The sequence below is a fragment of the Morone saxatilis genome, unplaced genomic scaffold (assembly GCF_004916995.1).
Source record: "Morone saxatilis isolate NCDOM2014 unplaced genomic scaffold, NCSU_SB_2.0 Contig17, whole genome shotgun sequence".
Classification (NCBI taxonomy): domain Eukaryota; kingdom Metazoa; phylum Chordata; class Actinopteri; family Moronidae; genus Morone; species Morone saxatilis.
Window position 1 is genome coordinate 24,711,125 of NW_023339729.1, and position 17,916 is coordinate 24,729,040.

The window sequence follows — 17,916 nt, forward strand, 5'->3', positions numbered from 1 at the left end:
CTTTGTGCATTACTTGAACAAACACAGAGTGAGTTTGGGTCAGTAAAACTGGTTTTGCTGTTTCTACATAGTTGTTGTTAATGCCTGGCACCAGGTGACATTATGTGAGACATGCAGAATATTTGTATGATAGGGGGATAATGAAGTAGTTAGAAATCATCAAAAAGAAGCATCAACTCTGACTCATGATTTGGTCTCTCTAATTTTGATTTAATATATTAGGATAATGTAACGTCCTAAATCCTGTCAGACTTTTGAATTATGGCAGAGCTCTGGTAGCTCTGAACCTAACCTGGTGTGTTTGAAGGGTTTGTGGTTACACGGGAACCACTCCTTGGCTCCGACAACGCGGCCGTCGATGTAGTATCCCATGAGGTTCTTCAGATGTTTGGGAGCCTCCCACTGCACAAACACAGACTTCTTGGTGTTTCTGGTGGCAACAACCTGACCAGGAGCGGAGGGGACACCTGTTCAGGGGGAAAAGAAGTTATTATTAAACGCTTGTAATTATATTATCATCAATAATGAATATTAATGGTTTCATTTAGAGGAATGCATTTTGCCTTCAATTTAGGTCGTGAAAATACATACAATGAAATTCAACATTGACTATCTAAAGTTCGGGGGTTCCATAAACACACGTATGCAGATATATACAAAATAAAAAAGGATGTTTGATTTACCACATCAGGATGGTGGAAGGATCAGGAAGGTTAGGGCTGCAACTAACGATTATTTCATTATCAATTAAAATGTCAATCTATTTCTCGATGATTCAATTGGTTGTTTGATCCATAAAATGTCAGGAAATGGTGAGAAATGTTGATCAGTGTTTCCCAAAGTGATGTCCTCAAGTATCTTCTTTTGTCCACAATACAAATATATTCAATTAACCAGTAAATATACACATTTAAGAAAAAGAAATCAGACAATTTTGATATGGATAAAGCTCAGCTGTCATAAAACATGCCGTACTTGAAGGTGTGTCCTTGTGGTGTTTTCAGTGAAAGGTGACCTGTCATTGTGCATTACGTGAACAAACACGGAGTGAGTTTGGGTCTGTGAAACTGGTTTGACGCCTGGATTGAAATAACAAAACCACGTGAAGTTAGACGGGAGGGATGTGATTGAAATTTGGAGAAGTGAAAATTTTTTGGAGAAGTTTAACTTGGCCCTTTTTTTATTTTATTTTTTAAATTGGAGACTTCATATCCTGCCATAACCTTGAGTTCAAGATGCTTCAGTGAAGCATTTTGATGCTTAAACGGAGAAAGAGGGAGATTTTGATTTAAAAATACAAGTATATGCATTTTTGCTGTATTTGACACATGATAAATGCAAAACAACCAAAAAAATCAGACATGAAGTATATAAGGAACCAAATGGGTCAGATTTAATGGAGAAAGGATGCCTGAGATAATTAAATGTATTAATATATATTTTTTGAGTGCTCTGCCCGTAACTCATGGTTAGATCACACAGTGGAAGAGTGAAATAATTGACGTTACAGCAGTGTGTGCTTTTAAAAGGTGTTTCCATTAAACTGTACATACCAATCGGCAGCTCAGTACCTGGAACATAAAGTGATTCACTTTCAACAAAAAGGGTTAAATTTGACCATTTCATGAGTTTGTGTTTTGAAGATACATTTGTATGTTTGTACATCAGACTGTTCACTACAACTCGTATTGTGGTGTTAAAATACAAAAACTCTGCTTTAGAGGTATTTCTACATATCTTGACATGAATTAAATTCCGGGTTAAACCATATATACGTATGTTTGCACTCGAAAGCAACCCAAAATTTCAATATTTCTTTCCGGATATTTTTCTCGCTCAAATATGGATTCTGTTATACAGTCAATGTATTTTGTTGTGAAGAAACAGTTAACTAAACCCCAATGTATTAGAAACGTAGAAAAGGTTTTCAGGATAAAGTCGGCAAATCTCAATTTCACCAGTTTATTCCAGCCATATCAAACAAACATGCTAACCTTTGGGAGTAGTGGCCTTGTTTGCTTGGTCGGAATAAATTGGTGTAACTGACATTAGTTAACTTTTAAACTGAAAATCTGTGTGTGCTATCTTTTCGCTTTTGGGTGTTTTTTGGTAAAGCTCAGAAATGTCCAGTTCATCTCTTTTTAGAATTTAATCTTCATTAGACACTTCTGACAAGTCCTTTTTGTCCGTGTATCAAACAAAGAACTGACAATGTACTGAAGAGGTAGAACATAAAAATGCGCCCAAGACCCTTCAAAACCTTAATCCACGCTGCTTCTGACTGTCATCTCTGTTCAGCAGTGAGAAATGCAAGAAAAATGTGGGATTTGGGGGCCATTCGGTACTACAACAATTAGGGAGCGTAACATTAATAGATACAAATATCAGCTCTCATTTTCTTTTGTTATGTGTGTATAAATGTGTATTTGTGTGTATTGTACTTCGCTGCATATACGAGACAGATCCCAGCCCTTACCATACTCATCGACCTTTTGGATGGGCTCAGAGGGCGCAGAGGCCTCGCTGGAACCGTACATGTTGACCGAATACACTCGGAACTGGTACTTTTGCCCGTCTTGCAAATCAAAAACCGGGTAACGAGGGGAGTGCAGTTTGACTGCCGTGTTGATCCGCTGCCATGCTCCAGTGCCTGCTAAGCACTGTGGGAGAGTCGGGGAGGGGAGGAAATAAGAAGGTACAGCCATCTGCGATACAACCTCATCAATGTAGCACAAACACAGGATTTCAGGGTACAGATCATGTGTGTTTGCATAGTTGGGGCTCAATTTAGTTTTAATTTGGCCAAAAGAAAGTAAATCACTAATATTAAAATCTGAATTATTAAAGGGTATAAGGTGTAAGCGTCATTATCTTACAAAATTCACTATTTATGGGCACCTACTAGAGCCCAAATGAGACAGGATTTATGGGGCCAAGGAACTTACATTTTGTGTTGATTCTGGCGGCCCCTGTGGTCAAAATTGGTAGTGTTTCTACCCCCTTGATTTCAAGGGGAATCCGACAAGCTCCGATCCGGTGACAGACAAAAGAATAACCATTTGGCATCACCAGTTTTTCCACTGATGGTCTTGTTTGTTTATGTAGGTCAATTAAAGGCATCAGTATTTAACTGAGTCTGTTTCATAACCAGTTAATATAAATGTGAGAAAAATAAGGCTAAAACTCTGCCAACATTAATGCAGATACAAATATATCTATATCAATATTGACTGGTGATACTGATCATGTCAGTATACTGTTATATTATTAACATTTCTCACATATGGATTAATTGACAATTATTTATGTTAAGTTGTATATGAGACTTTCATATGGCTGTATTTTTTGGCTGTATTTTGATTTGAAGTGGAGCCCCAACAAAACAAGGTACAAGCTTTTAGTGCTTTCATGTTCATGTGCTTAGAATATTACATTACAAGCATAAAAAACACATGTAACCTCTTAAACTCTGATGGACTCTGCAGTAAATCTACCTTCACATACTTCACTGGGGTGCAGCAAAGCACTGTTAAATCCCACAGATCCTTTTCTGGTGGAGATCCAGAAAAAGTCCAATGTATTGGGATGAATTCAGTATAAAAATAAGTGTAAAATGATGCATAAGAGATGCAACGGTGCAGCCATAAATATGGAACTCAACTCACTCTAAATTTTGTGATGTTGTCATGCAGTTTGGGAAACTTAAGGGCATACTGGAAGGGAAAATCCTGAGTTTAAGAGGTTAATGTCTTCTTTATCTTTTCATTTTTACAGGGGGCTACATTGATGGAAACGGATGGCCAAAGCGACACACACCTTCTCGATGACGTAGCACAGCGGAGCTCGTCCGCGGGGGCTGGGAGGCTTCCAGCTCAGCACGACATATGATTTGAAAATCTCAGATGCGTGCACATCAGTGGGCTCCCCAGGGATAGTTACATAGCCTAGATTGGGAGTGAAGGGTGTTGAGGCCTAAAGTACAGACAGCAGCACCTGTTGCAGAAGTCCCACATTATGTGTTTTTTGAACTTTTGAACGTGTTTTTAATGATGTATTTCATCATATCATATCAATAAATGAAGTTTTATTAAAAAAGGTACAGCTAAATTAATTTATATTAAGAGCTGAAGTCCTGTCCCCTTTTAAACTGACAAATGCTCAACTAGTCTCGGCCAGACTGTGTTTTCCTATTTACTGGTGTTTCTAAAAAGCTGAACAGTGACTATTTTGACCATTATTCTAATCTACAAATGTACAGGCTGGTAAAATTTGTTCATGTGTTTTTGATAAAGATAAAATGATTATTTTGTTAGTGTTCGACAACAGCAGGGATGTTTGATCTTTTATCTTCAGAAAAATGAGACGAGGTGTTCAAATCTTAGCAGCCGGTAGAGTTGTAGATACAGAAAACACCAGTATCATGTTTCAGCTTTTTAAAAAGAGAGTTCCCTTTCTTTAACGGAGTCCCTTTAAGTTTAAGAACCTGACGTTTGGTAATGGTTGAAAACACTGCAGTAAAATGTGGGACTTCTACAATAGCCTCATGTGTAAAGTTTTTTAATTCTTTAGTTTTTGTGTTAAAGGTTTAAAATAGAGAAGGAAATACTCAACACACTTTGGAGGAGGAAGAAAACTCTTTAGGTGGTTTAATTGAAAAAAGGAAAAAGAAAACTTCAGTTGATTAAAGCAAGAATAGAAGAGTTGGAGTTAGATCAAAGATGGCACCACAACAGTTAGGATGGGAGGAGATGGGAAATGGTTTATTCTGTGTAGCATTAAAATAGAAAAGTTAAAGCAGATGTTAGGGCTACTTTTAAATATTAACATTTAGACCTGTGTGATTTTATTAATGATTTTGTTTTGTAAAAGTTTTCTTTTTAACATTTGCAAGCTAATTTCTATATAATAAAGAGGTAATAAAGAAATTCTACATCAGACGTAGATGTATGGAAAAGAATTTGGTAAACTGTAAAAAATAAATGTTCTATGAACAATGTGAAAAAGATCAACAAATAAAAAAAGTTTAAACCAAAAATCTCTCAAATTTAAATTCAAGATTTGGATGTTAATCTCAGAATTATGAATTACTAGAATATTAGTTTGGCTAAAATAGCTAAACATGTTTTGAAGGTGCCATGTTTTTCTGCTTGTGTATATAGTTTATACCCTGACACAAAATAAGAACAATGTCAGATTTAAATCTCATAATTCTGATATGAGATTTAAGAATCAATTCTAAGAAAAAGAATCTGAGAAATAATCCTGACTTTTTCTCCAACATTTGATTTTTCTAGAGATTGAGATGTTTTTTTAAATTGTGAGATAAATCCTATTAACTCAAGTTTTATTCATGTGGCCTTTTACTGTCAAAGGTTCAAGCTGATTTGCATCTGTAATCAGCTATGAGGATGTTGATAGGATGTTAATGTGGGGTCAACATTTACATTTTTCTTTAATTTAACTGCATTTTTATTCCCAGTACAACTCCTCTTTTAAAATGTTGAACGTTATCATAATGGTTGATGAGGTTTGGTAAGAGGGACAGGTGTTAGTATTTGGTTTGTGTGAGAGATTACGATGAAGTGGTTTAAAGGATTAAAAGGAAATCACGGAACCCAGATCACTCTTTGAACACTACTGTACCTTCCAGATCATCATCCTTGATCACTATGTCGTATTTTCCTTCGATTTTAATCACTGTTGCAGGAAACGACAACAGACCTGTTAGAAAATTGTCGGGTCCCGTCGGTTTGTATTCCGTATTTACCTTCATCGGTACCTTGCAGCCTCTCACTCTCGGCGGCGTCGAGGGCGGTCACTTTGTCAGACTTGCGGGACGGCCTGCTCATGCCGGCGCTGTTCACGGCTCGGACCCGGAAGTGGTAGGAGCGGCCCACGCTCAGGCCGTGCACCGGGTATTTACAAATCTTCACTGGGGCGTCGTTGCACTGGACCCATGTGTCACTGCCAGCTTCACACCTACACACCGGACCGGGAGACGACATAATCAGCAAAAATCTCTTAGTTATAATTTTTATGTCCAAACATTTACTAAATACACTGACGTTTGTTTTTCAACTGGCTATAAAGAAATTCATAATTCACTATTTGCAACCATCTGAATACTGCTCGCCTTTCAAGTGTGTGGGAGAAACTACAAAAAAAAAAAAAAGGTCAGTGTTTGGTTTGTCCGTCCTGGGCTACTGTACAAACATGGTGGTCCAACATGGCGGACTCCATGGAAGAGGACCCGCTCTCTCTGTAGATAAAAACGTCTCATTCTAAGATAACAAAAACACAATGATTCTTATTTTCAGGAGATCATAGAGGTGGTTTTAGGCCAATTAGGTTGAAGAAACTCTGAGGTAAAAGTGTTGAGTATGGCTGAAACTGACTATTTTCATAACGGATTAATCTGTCAATCACTTCGTTGATTGATTGATTGATTAATCATTTGGTCTATGAAATGTCAAAGAAAAATGTGACGTCTTCAAAAGTTTTGGCCAAACAACAGTCCAGATAAAGATATCACTTTACAATGACACAAAACAGAGAAAAGCAGTTTATCCTTACACTGGAGGAACTGCAACCAGAGAATATTTGGCAATAATTCTCAATTAAAAGATTTATCACTTATCAAATTTCTTGTTAATTCGGTCAATCAACTAATTATTTCACCTACTGTAGGGGTGAGACTAAACCACACACTGAATGTGCCGTAAGACCACAGCTATTAGCTGAAGAAGCATTAAAGAGCTGCAGAACAGGTGATAAATCTCTGTAGGTTTGATCTATAGTTAATACAAGCAATATTGATGACTGCAGCTTTAAATAAATACGACGACATCATATCATACTTTTAATAATTTCCTTGGCCTTCAGAGCAGTGTAATTTGACTGTATTCATGTTAGTGTGCCAACTCGGTGCTATAAAAAGAAACCCTGCAGAGTTTTTCAGGGTGTGAACTGACCGATCCACAAAGTATCCGGTGATTGCCGCCTCATTGACGGTGTTGGGGGGTTTCCAGGCAACCAGGACGTAGTCTGAGTTGATGTCATAGGCCTTTACGCTCATTGGTGCACCGGGGGCACCGGGCGCAGAGGGAGCGGCGTCTGTGGAGCAGGGAAACAAGAACATAAGGTAGGAGGAGGACAGATGATAGAAGTTTGAAAAGAGGGATGCAGATGGAAAGACAGATGAGACTAATTTGAAATTACACAAATCAAGAATAATCTGATGCATACAACACACGTGACCATTGCAAAACACTAAAATGATTACATTTAATACCATCAACCCTCCTCATCCTCTGTTAATACCCCTGTTGTTTAGTGCTGAAAAAATTAATTGTAACTGGGATTCCTTATTTTTATTTCCTCGTGCAGCATGTAGTTTTTTTGTAGGTAATAAGAGCGACAGACTTATTGCTTCTATATCTACACACCTGTTTGATGTCTGTATTTGCGTGCGTTGGTGCTTGTTGAACATAACATTTAATTCCTTTTATTTAAAACTCCAACCAAATACCTCATGCTAATTATCATGATGGGAACTGCAGACAACCTGATTGAAGTCTTCACCAATTAATGGTTCACAGACCAGGCATAATGAAAATAATCCCTCAGTTTGCCGTGTTGAGGCTCATCCTGAGATCAGGTTTGGTGGGAACTGAGTGAACTTTAACTGAGTTTATGAGCCTGTGGCATGCTGTGTACTACTGATGGGACATTTGTAATAGGTCGAGATTTGGCTTGAGTCCTAAAATATTGACTGTGTTTAAATGTTAGATAAACCAGTTTATCCATCCGGCTGTTCGTTAACAAAGGCACTAAAACTACAACGAGACTATATCTACGCCGTTCAGATGAATCATTTGTGGTTCTTTAGAATAAAAGAGGAATCAGGCGTACTGATGTTTGCCTTTTTGATAATCTCTTTTTCTGGAGAGTGGCCAAATGATTAAGAAATCATTTGTGTTCCTCAAATGGCTAAAAAACTCAACTTGATAACCACAAAAGTAGAATCAATTTACTACGGATATTCAATTCACATTGTTTTATTGACAATGCACAATACATTTACTAAAAAAGATACCACTAAAAGCTTATTTTCATCTTTCTTTTAACCACATTTGGGTCCAGATTTTTTTTTTTAACACAGAATTTGTTCAAAAAATGGCTGTTACCTTGGCTACCTCCTGGTAAAATAAAGGTAAAATAAAAATAATAAAAACAGCTTTTCATTAGATTAAAGTCTAACGGAGAAAGCAATGGAGACAATCAGTGTTCATTTTACATTTCTTCTATTTATTCAGAACAAATGGTTTCCTGTTTTGTGTTTCCAATATCCCTTTTTGCAATCAAGCAATCCAGCTGATTCCCAAGATAATGTGACCCAATGTGCTAATGTCTAAAGATCAATGTGGCGATGACTTATTGATGTCAAAATGCAACAAGATGCAGAGACACTTAACCTACCTGAAACAAACAGGTAGGCACTATGCTCGGCAGTGCCGTCCTTTGTAAAGATGCGGAGGGTGTAGAGGCCCTCATCGTCCTTGGCCAGGTGAGGCAGCGTCAGACGGGCTGCCTTTCCACTCACTGACATCTCTGCCAGCTTACTGGGTTTCAGCAGTTTATCTGTTAGCAGACAAGATAGAGGATAGACAGTTAACACACAACCAGCTGTTTGACTGAAGAATGAATAACTGAATAGATAAAACAATAATAATATGATAATAATAATAAAACAATAAATGCTGATGTGTCCTTCAACTTGAAACCTGAATGAAAGAATAAATGAATGTCTCACCGTCTCTGTACCACTGGGCAAAGGGGGGTACGTTGGGGAGGTCAGGGACAACCACCATGCTACACACCAGACTGATGGAGCTGCCCTCCACACCAAAGCTCACTGAGAACCGATCGAGCAGGGTGACCTCCAGCTTACTGGGATGGATCTCAGTCAGGTGGGGTACTGAACAACAAATGAAACATCACTGTTAATAATCATTATCATATGTGATATCATAGGACCAGAATAAGGATGTTAAAAATGACACAGTAACGTCAAATATGGATGGTTTCCTTACAGTTGAGAGATTTTGATCCTACACACTTAAACCTCATGGTGTACACTTTGTTGTAATTTCAGGAAAATGAAAGCAATGACGTGTCTAGTCACCCCGATCTGATTATTTTCTTAAAATTCCACTTATTGGCTAAAGGAGAGCGCCATAATACTGCTCGTCCAATTGTCTAAACTTATTTGCTTAATGATTTCATTTCCTAAATACTTCTTTGATCATCAAGGGCTGAATTGTTGTCTGTCTAAAAGGTTCCTCTTGTTTTTACTCGTTTCTGGATGAGAACAACATCTTACAATAGTTTCCACTGTTTATCAGGCCTGTCACAGGCACTGCTATTTGTAGCCAACTGATCCCGTGTGGTTGAACTGGTTGTGTCTGGGCCTGATTCCAAAACAAAAATTAAAAACACCGCCCCCCTCCCGCCACCTCTCTTCCCTCCCTCACCTAGACCAAGGTGGCAGGGCTCCCCGGCTCCTGATGCTCCTGTGAGAGAAAAGACAACAATGATTACAGAGAAACGTGAGAGGTGAATAATGCCTGAATAATACAAAGCTAGAATAAGAGAATGACTCACTCTTCACAGTAACTGTAGCCTTGCTGGTAGCTGTGCCATGCTGGTTGGTGGCCACGGCACTGTACTCAGCAGTATCACTCACAACACACCTACAAGAGCAGACAGCACATAAAAAACACGTCATAATGTAATTTATGCAAATATTGAATTTAATTTTGCATTGAGAATTTCTATGTTCATGAATTAAACTGACTCCTATAATAGTTTCCTAATTTTAACTTGAACCTTTTCTTGATATATTTCCATTTGATGGCATTCTGCATCCTTAAAAATCATGCAGTCCTGCATTTGAATACTTCACTCAGTGTAAACATTATAATATATTAATAGTTATACTAATACCACTGTGTGCAGCTAAATATATCTTTATCAACCTAGGAAGAACACATTATCACTGACAGAGGCCTCAAGTGCTTCATGACTGGTAATGTAGCAAAGGAAGCACTGTCTTCTAATGCCTCGTCTGTGATTGATGTCTGTCTTTTAGGAGTCTATTATAGTGATTTATTAGAAATAAAACACTGTAGTGCAGTGTCTGAAGGTCCTCCTCTCAGGCTACATATGGACACCAACACTAATCACAGGCCAGTAATGTGGCCTGAGAGACGAAAACCAGGGAAAATCTTATTGCACCTCACTGTAAAGCAAACTGTCACCATAAAAGTGTGTATGTGTGGAGGAGGAGGAGGGGGTGAAATAAGGATTTTGAAGAGAAATGTCCCCCCATCATTAAAGGACATTTTGCCATAAAACTGAATCGCACATCTACATTCAACCTGACAGACTGTAAACTCCTCCTCAAGTCAACGTCTGATTCCGGCACAAGACATCACGTACTGCTTCTTTTGAAAACTAATCTCAAATGTTAGGAGGGCGCTGAAAAGAAGTTGTACTAAGGCAAGCAGCGGCGCCCTTGTGTCAGCGATTGAAGAGGAGTCTGAGGTTGAGAATAGAAGGAAGAAATGTGACCTTCACCATGAACGGAACTATTTTAAAAGACTATCCTTTTTCTCAGCTGTGAGGGACATAAACTGAGTCTGTGTTCTTCTTCTAATGGAGCTTTTCACTTGGACTCTGAATGAGAAAATGATTTGACTATTTTTACAAAGTTAGGGACATAAACAACATTTTCCTCAATGACCCTGTAATGCAATGACGGAGGACCGGAGATATTCAATGCCTCAGAGAGAAAGCAAGAGAGAGAGAGAGAGAGAGAGAGAGAGAGAGAGGGAGCAGTGCGAGGAATTCATAGCTCGAATGACGCAAAGGTCAGCACTTCGACACGAACAGCTGAGGAGCCTTGAAGATGACGAACAGACCAGCAGGCAGGGCCTTAACCCTCAATCCAACAGGCTTCATCTCCCTCTCTAGCCAGCTGTCTTTCAATTTTACACACCAAAAGAGAAGGTAGAGTGCTAAAATATTAAATATCGAAGGTAAAGAGTCACAGAAGACATTATTTAGCTTTACAATAGTTAACTTTCACTTTCCCTCTTGTATTAACGGTTATTTCTTTTTTTTTTTTTTTTTACAAATTCCAAGGTTTCATATGTTTTGTGTACTGTAAAACTGCATGAGACAAGGTTGCATGTTGATACGCTTGTCTCTCCATCAAGAGGTACAGACTGTGCGTGTTTGAGTTACACATTGTCACTTCCTTTCTTGACACCGTCTTATCTGTTGCAGTGTGTGGTAGGCTGATAAGATGGATGAATTTTTAACTTGGGAAAGTGGAGCTTAGAAAAATAACAAAATTACTGGAGTGTAAAAATAACAAATTAGTAGTAGTTCATAATTTGGACTGGTTTGTCAAAATAGTTACCCTTTTTACAGACTCATTAGTAGAAAGTTAACACTGTCTTCAGTATGTTTTTAAATCACTGCCATGAGTGATATTTTTAAGAAAATGTTTGTATGTTGTGTTTGTGCCGTACCTGCTAATGATCAAACTGTGGACTCCATACTTGTTTTCAATCTTGTACTTTCCTGGGGCGCTCAGTGGGTCGACAGGCACTCCTCCTTTATACCTGCAGAGAGTGAGCAGTCAGTGATCTATTCACACCTACATGCTCTCACCTTAAACTGGTACAATCAGTATGTGTATGAGGATAAATGACTCTATGATGGTCCAGTGAAATGTCTCGTGTACTTAAATAGTAGCAGATATTTACAAGCTGATGGCTACAGGAAGGTATGCTAAACATTGCAGACTGATATAAAAGGATTGAAGGAATGCTAACAATGCTAACAAAACTTTTTGGGGAACACCAAAGGGACAATGCTGTTGTTGTGTATTCTTCCCAGCATAATATAAAAGACCTAAACTAGACTTTAATATCAAGATATACATTTCTACCAAAATGAGGTGTAAACTTAATAGGAAAAAATTTAAAACACAAGAAAGGCTATACCAGCATAAAGCTAATTAATTAGTTAATTGTGAATGTTGTTGTGTATAAACCACTTCATGATTAGACGTGGATGCTGTGAGCTTAAATAGTACATTCTTTAAATGTGTTTTTTCTTATTCTAACATGAAAAGAAATCTAAGGGTCAAATCTAAAATCCCGCTCCTGCGAGATGTGAATATTCTGACCATTTGACAATGGGCCTTGGGTTTCCCTGCACGGTGCAGAACAGTTTGACAGGAGTCTTCTCCCACACGGTGTGGGGCCGCAGGGCAACCAGGAAGTCAGGCATCTTGGGGATGTCATCCAACAATTCTGGCCTCTTGGTCATCATGTCCTTAACCTGGAGAGAGTCAGCTGCATCAAGTGAATGTATATAGCACAATGCACACATCACAGGACAGTGACACTACACTGGCTCTGTACTCCATCATATTGCACTGTATTTGAAGTTAAACAGCGACTATACAAATTAAAGTGCTTTTCCTTTTTGAAAGGACACAGACTAACTGCTCCTATGAAAAGAAAACATCATCATTATAAACCCTCCTATGCCAACATGTTGTCATCATTAACATTTCCCAGCTGACATCACTGTCAACACATCTGAAATCTGCCCAGGAGGATTAAAGAGGGGAAGTCAGCAGGCAGCAGTTAGCCCTGCAGTCAACCATAGAGCACAACTTTAAACTTCAGCATCATCAGTGGGTCTTTTTACAGCAAGATGAGGAAGGACACATTCATTTACAGTAGCACCATTCGTACACAGTGGGAACTTCACAGGATTATATGCAGTAATGGTTTGAATCAATATATTGTTATTACTGGACACATACTCTATACTCTACTATTGGGAAAAGTTGCTAAGGAGTCGCCTGTATGTTGACAATGACATCTAATTTCATCACTTAATTTAATAATATATTAGCATTCCTTTTTCCTCGTCAATAATTGCATTTTCACTTTATACCAACAATGAGGATAGTAAAGTTTATAAATGGGACTCTAGATGCTTCAATCACTATTGAATATATAATATGCAGAAAATTATAGATTTCTGCTTTCAACTGAATTTGGAAACGTGAAAATGCTGCCATAAAGACATAAAAATAACTTTCTATGGCAATTAGAGACATAATAGGCCTGCAGCTGGCCTCAGATCCACTGGTAGTTTGTCCTCGCAGGAAATAACAGCAGTAATGCAAAGAAAAGCAAGTTCAAGATGACCTCAGAGGTCAATAACCTACAGTAGTCAAATATCTACTGTGTCCTGCTGTGAAGCTACAGTATCCAGTGATCTATGACACTGAAACATGATTTATATTCTATAACACAGAGATTGATGCAATGCATCAACAGACAAGTTCCGTAAAAGATAAATGCACAGTTGAGTGTCATCTGCATATATGTGATATGAAATGTTCAATAATTATGAAATGATTTGATCTCTTTTAATTCACACATTTATGTCAACCTTCTGAAATACTGTATCCAGGGTGGTGAATCAAATTGATTGTTAAACATTGGCTCTGATAAGTAAGCTGATCAAATAAATCAGCCAGTTGCGCAGGTCATGATACTAAACATCATTAAATACAGTACCACATTCCTGGTAAACGTTTGATTGGCTCCTTACCTCTCTCTGGATAGCAAGGCTGTCCACTTTGGCCTTGGTGGCTATCCTCATCCTGTGGAGCTCCTCCTGAATAACAGTCAGTCCTTTTCCAACATTCGTAGACACTCGCTGGTACTCCTCAGTCCCCTCAGCAGTCCTACCAACATAAAACTTCAATTGATCTACTGATCTAGAAATCATCTACATATATAGGATTAATGACTTTAGAGTCCCAGAGTATCAACCATGAGTTGGGCTTTTAATTGATCTTACACAGACTTCATAGTAAATAAGAATATTAAAGATTACAACACATAACCTTTCTTAAATAGCCATCTCATCTCCATCTAGTCCAACAGAGTTAAATTAACATCTCATAGACCACCGCTTCACTAATAAGAAGGTTAATCAACACTCCAAAATAATAATTTCTGAAAAGTGAACAACTAGTAACACTAAAGAAATGTGCTGTCTTGACTGGGGCCAGCTAGGAGCGACTGTAGTTCAGTATTACCTTACAACTAAAATAGCCTGACATATGACGGCAGCCATTGGAAACTTACCTGTCCCGGAACACCGGTATGGTATACGCTGGTTCCGCCATAGCCTCTGTGGCCTGGACCTGCACCTGGCTCGCCGATGTAGAGCTTGATTTCCTGTCGGGAGGAGGTGAATCATTACAAAAGAGGAATTAAAAGGAAATAATAATGGACTTTCTGGGTTTAGTTTTGCAAAGCTGTCGCTGTGCTAAAAACTCCCATGATCCACCTGAGGTTTGTCTTGAATTTGAATTAATTACACAGTAGTACAACATGGTGCCAAATTCCTAAAAAGGCCTTGTTGTGGGTATTATAATTTTTTTTCATTTTTAATTAGTTTAACATGGATGGACAGAATATGGTACCAACTGTACTGCCAATATAATAGAATTTATCTATATCTATAAAAGTACCCAAAGAAATCCATTCTTCTTGTATCAATTAATTTGCTTTACAAAGAGAAAATACTTAAATAAATCTTGGCCAACATAAACAAAAACTCAACTTTTTCAAAATAGCAACCTCAGTAAAAATGAAGACATGTGGCCACCTCCTCATTCACTGTGCACTTTCATTGGACTGAAGCCAAATCTATGTTGAAATGGTTGACAGTGGTTAGTGTCTGATACTCATGAAGAGTATTTGACCAATCAAACTAAAAATCAGAAACACTCGGCATGTTTTTCTTTTCCAATCATTCTAATGGAAAACTTCTTCAGAAACTTGGTCAGTACTGATATCAGTATCTATAGCTCTGACCTCTGGCCTCAGATGGCAGATGGCAGGAGCTACATGACAAGATGTTATCTTTCTACAGGATGACCCGGTGATCAGTGATTGGCTTGTAGTGGCTCAGATCTGAGATTTGAGGCAGTTTAATGACCGGACTACGCAAGTCAAGCTGCCTCGCAAGATTAGCAGTTTTATGCTTTGCCCTCATTGCTTGTGATGATAAAGCTAGCACAGCCTTCAACTTCTGTATTAAGTTCAGCCAGGTGTAATGCTTTTTAAAGGCAGGCTACAGCAATCTAGGATACACGTCTCTTATCACCTGAGTAATAAAACCAGCCAAAAACGTTTGTTAGAAGCAGCAGAACATCAGTAGCATTATCTGTAGCCCCGAATCTGGACCCTGAATGGAAATGGGCTACAGACTCACTAGTGACCTTTTTAAAATGTTTGCCAAAACACGAATACTCCCTGGTGTTTTCACTTGTTTAATTTCGGGAGGTCTGCGTCTTTTCCACAGGACATAAGACGTTAAACAAAGGAACAAATAGTATCACACAGAGGGAAACATTAACATTAAGTCGGTAACACGCTAAAAACTCAATCAGCCTCTAATTGTTTCCAACTAGCATGAAACAAGCTCTCTTTCTTTCCTTTTGTCAACAATAAGTTAACACTGTGCCTTGAGTTTGACTCATTAAATATTGAACGCCTGTAATCATGGCCTTAGGCCACTTATACTACACTGATGACTCCAGTTGGCAGTGAGAAGGAATGTTACCAACAATATTAGACCTATATTAGCATCCAGAAACACAAAGGCGTAACACCACTAAGTCTGCTTTCACAATTAATTAAAGCTGCCACAGAGGAAATAATCACATCTGCTATGATTACAAATATGGCTCTGATGTCTGTACTTACTGTTGTGTGTTGCCAATGGCATGCAAAACCACCAATATTGGCTATTTAAGGTAATAACTGAATTACAAAAAACACCTATATATTTAACTGATGTAATGGGTATGAAATGTAAGCAATATCTGGTGAATATGGGTGATATTTGATTTGTAGCAAGAATTTGTAGTTTACTGTTTTAATGCTTGTTAAAATAATAGTGAATGGTCACAAATTATCTAGTCTGTGATGATGAAACCCAACAAAAATAAAGGCAAAAGGGTCTAAAAGGTTTTGTGGAGAGCGTGGTTGCGGTCTAGAAGACAGTTTGGATCCAAGTTTTAAATTTGCTGGTCATCCAACGCATGACGTTTCAATCTGAATTGTCCCCACAATTGGAGATCGGGCACTGTTGCAGTCGTTATTAACCTTCATCACTTTGTAATCGGCCTATTTGATTATTAAAAACAGCCTCTGCACAGCTTTAAATCTGGCCTGAGAAGACAAATGGACAGGCAGCTAGGAAGCAGACGCATACTGTGTGCAGCAGGAACATGAAGACCCTCAGCAGCGGCTCTATGCATATCTGTGGCTCTACCTGGCAAGCAGCAAGAGCTGTGCTTTTCAAAGTAGCAGGTGAATTCCAGCGTCGTACCTTTCTGTCTGCTGCTTGACAACAGATTTAGTGTGATGATAAGCAAAATCAGTTTTGACTTGGCTCACATGCTTCCTCTTATTCCAAGGTATGACTTTGGAAGCCATGACTGGAACACTTCAAGGAGACCTGGCCAAGAGCACCAGGGGGAGGGGAGACCACACATGTGTTAGCCATCATAACAATGTCAATACAAGTCTGTCCTTTACCATTGTTGTTATTGCAGCCATTGTGAAGTCTACATTTTTCCTAGTGCACGTGCTGTCATCTTTTGAATATAGAGAAAGCAGGATTAACAGATACTGAAAGCATTAACAGTGTTTCTTCATTACAATCATAGTTCAGCTTCTACGATCTCTTGAGTTGCTCTTCTAGAGGATGTGGTGATATTCATCATTAATTTCTATTCATTTCTAAAACTGTGATATTTAAAGAACACATAAATATCATATGAACACATGTCAACGTCCAGTTTTTAGGAGGCATAAAGACCGTTCCAACATACACCAGAGCTCAGCACTTCAAATGTTTCACCTTACAACCTCACACAGCTCAGCTATGAATAGCTTGCAGTCTGCCTATTCCATGATTGGAGAAATGAAGGAAATATAGTCATTACCAGCAGTGCACAGCCCTCATACTATTTAATTAAAGCAGGAAATGAAACTGATCAGACTGTATAGGCTCTTTTAAATTGAACAAGACTCATTTCTAAACCAGCTGTCAAATCCAAACTCTGCTTCTGGATAATTATGCTTCCATTCTGTATAATGAATTATTTCAACACAAGAACATTTTTACCTGAGGCTTTTTGGCTGACACAAATTGGAAAAAGAGGGTCAGTAACCTCTTAATGCCCTGGTATGTAAGGACGTACCGCTCAGGGAGATTACAAGAGGCTGCTGCTGATTCCCACACAGGAGACAGATTATCTGCAGTCATTCATTATAGCAACACATTTCACTTATCCCACACTTGACAGCAGATACCATCTCATCCTACTCTGAAAATCATTCTGCAAAAGTTATTTCTCAAATAAATGAGCGTACTGGTGAGCAAATATTAAGAAAAGTTACTTACCCCAAGAGATTAAAACAGCGCAAAGCGGTTGCAGACCAGCCTGATGCCGCTTGGGAAGCACTTGCTGATGGTAACAAAAATATTACCCTCTCACTGGAGGAATGCTGTTCCCCTTCCACCCCATGTATGGACGCACTTAAGACTATATATAGCATTTACCCCCAAATTTTGTTCTCATTCTGCACTTTGGAGATGAAGAGTGTGCATCTGTACCTGCAATTTTATTGAATTACTTAGAGGTATGTTTCATCCACTGCATTTATTAAATTTAAGGAATTTTTTGAATTTTTTTGTGAAAGGTTAAAAGGTAATTAGAAATGTCTGTAAAAC

General features: G+C 38.4%; 1 protein-coding gene across 2 annotated transcripts in view; it reads right to left on the minus strand.

Annotated features, from left to right (window-relative positions):
• myom2a (myomesin 2a) overlaps positions 1 to 17,715 on the minus strand; it is a 31,112-nt gene extending 13,397 nt beyond the window's left edge. The window contains exons 1-16 of one of the 2 annotated variants that reach the window (XM_035659926.1): positions 17,587 to 17,715; positions 16,507 to 16,635; positions 14,250 to 14,342; positions 13,708 to 13,843; positions 12,260 to 12,414; positions 11,598 to 11,690; positions 9,664 to 9,752; positions 9,534 to 9,572; positions 8,813 to 8,977; positions 8,479 to 8,640; positions 6,972 to 7,113; positions 5,780 to 5,979; positions 5,644 to 5,697; positions 3,817 to 3,944; positions 2,477 to 2,660; positions 293 to 467 (exon numbers count right to left, since the gene is read on the minus strand). In XM_035659926.1, coding sequence (XP_035515819.1) covers positions 293 to 467; positions 2,477 to 2,660; positions 3,817 to 3,944; positions 5,644 to 5,697; positions 5,780 to 5,979; positions 6,972 to 7,113; positions 8,479 to 8,640; positions 8,813 to 8,977; positions 9,534 to 9,572; positions 9,664 to 9,752; positions 11,598 to 11,690; positions 12,260 to 12,414; positions 13,708 to 13,843; positions 14,250 to 14,342; positions 16,507 to 16,613 — 1,922 coding nt within the window. In that variant the 5' untranslated portion in view covers positions 16,614 to 16,635; positions 17,587 to 17,715. Of the gene's footprint in view, positions 1 to 292; positions 468 to 2,476; positions 2,661 to 3,816; positions 3,945 to 5,643; positions 5,698 to 5,767; positions 5,980 to 6,971; positions 7,114 to 8,478; positions 8,641 to 8,812; positions 8,978 to 9,533; positions 9,573 to 9,663; positions 9,753 to 11,597; positions 11,691 to 12,259; positions 12,415 to 13,707; positions 13,844 to 14,249; positions 14,343 to 16,506; positions 16,636 to 17,586 lie in introns of both variants that reach the window. The other variant, XM_035659925.1, reaches the window with a different exon arrangement.
• Between the last annotated feature and the right edge of the window lie 201 nt (positions 17,716 to 17,916).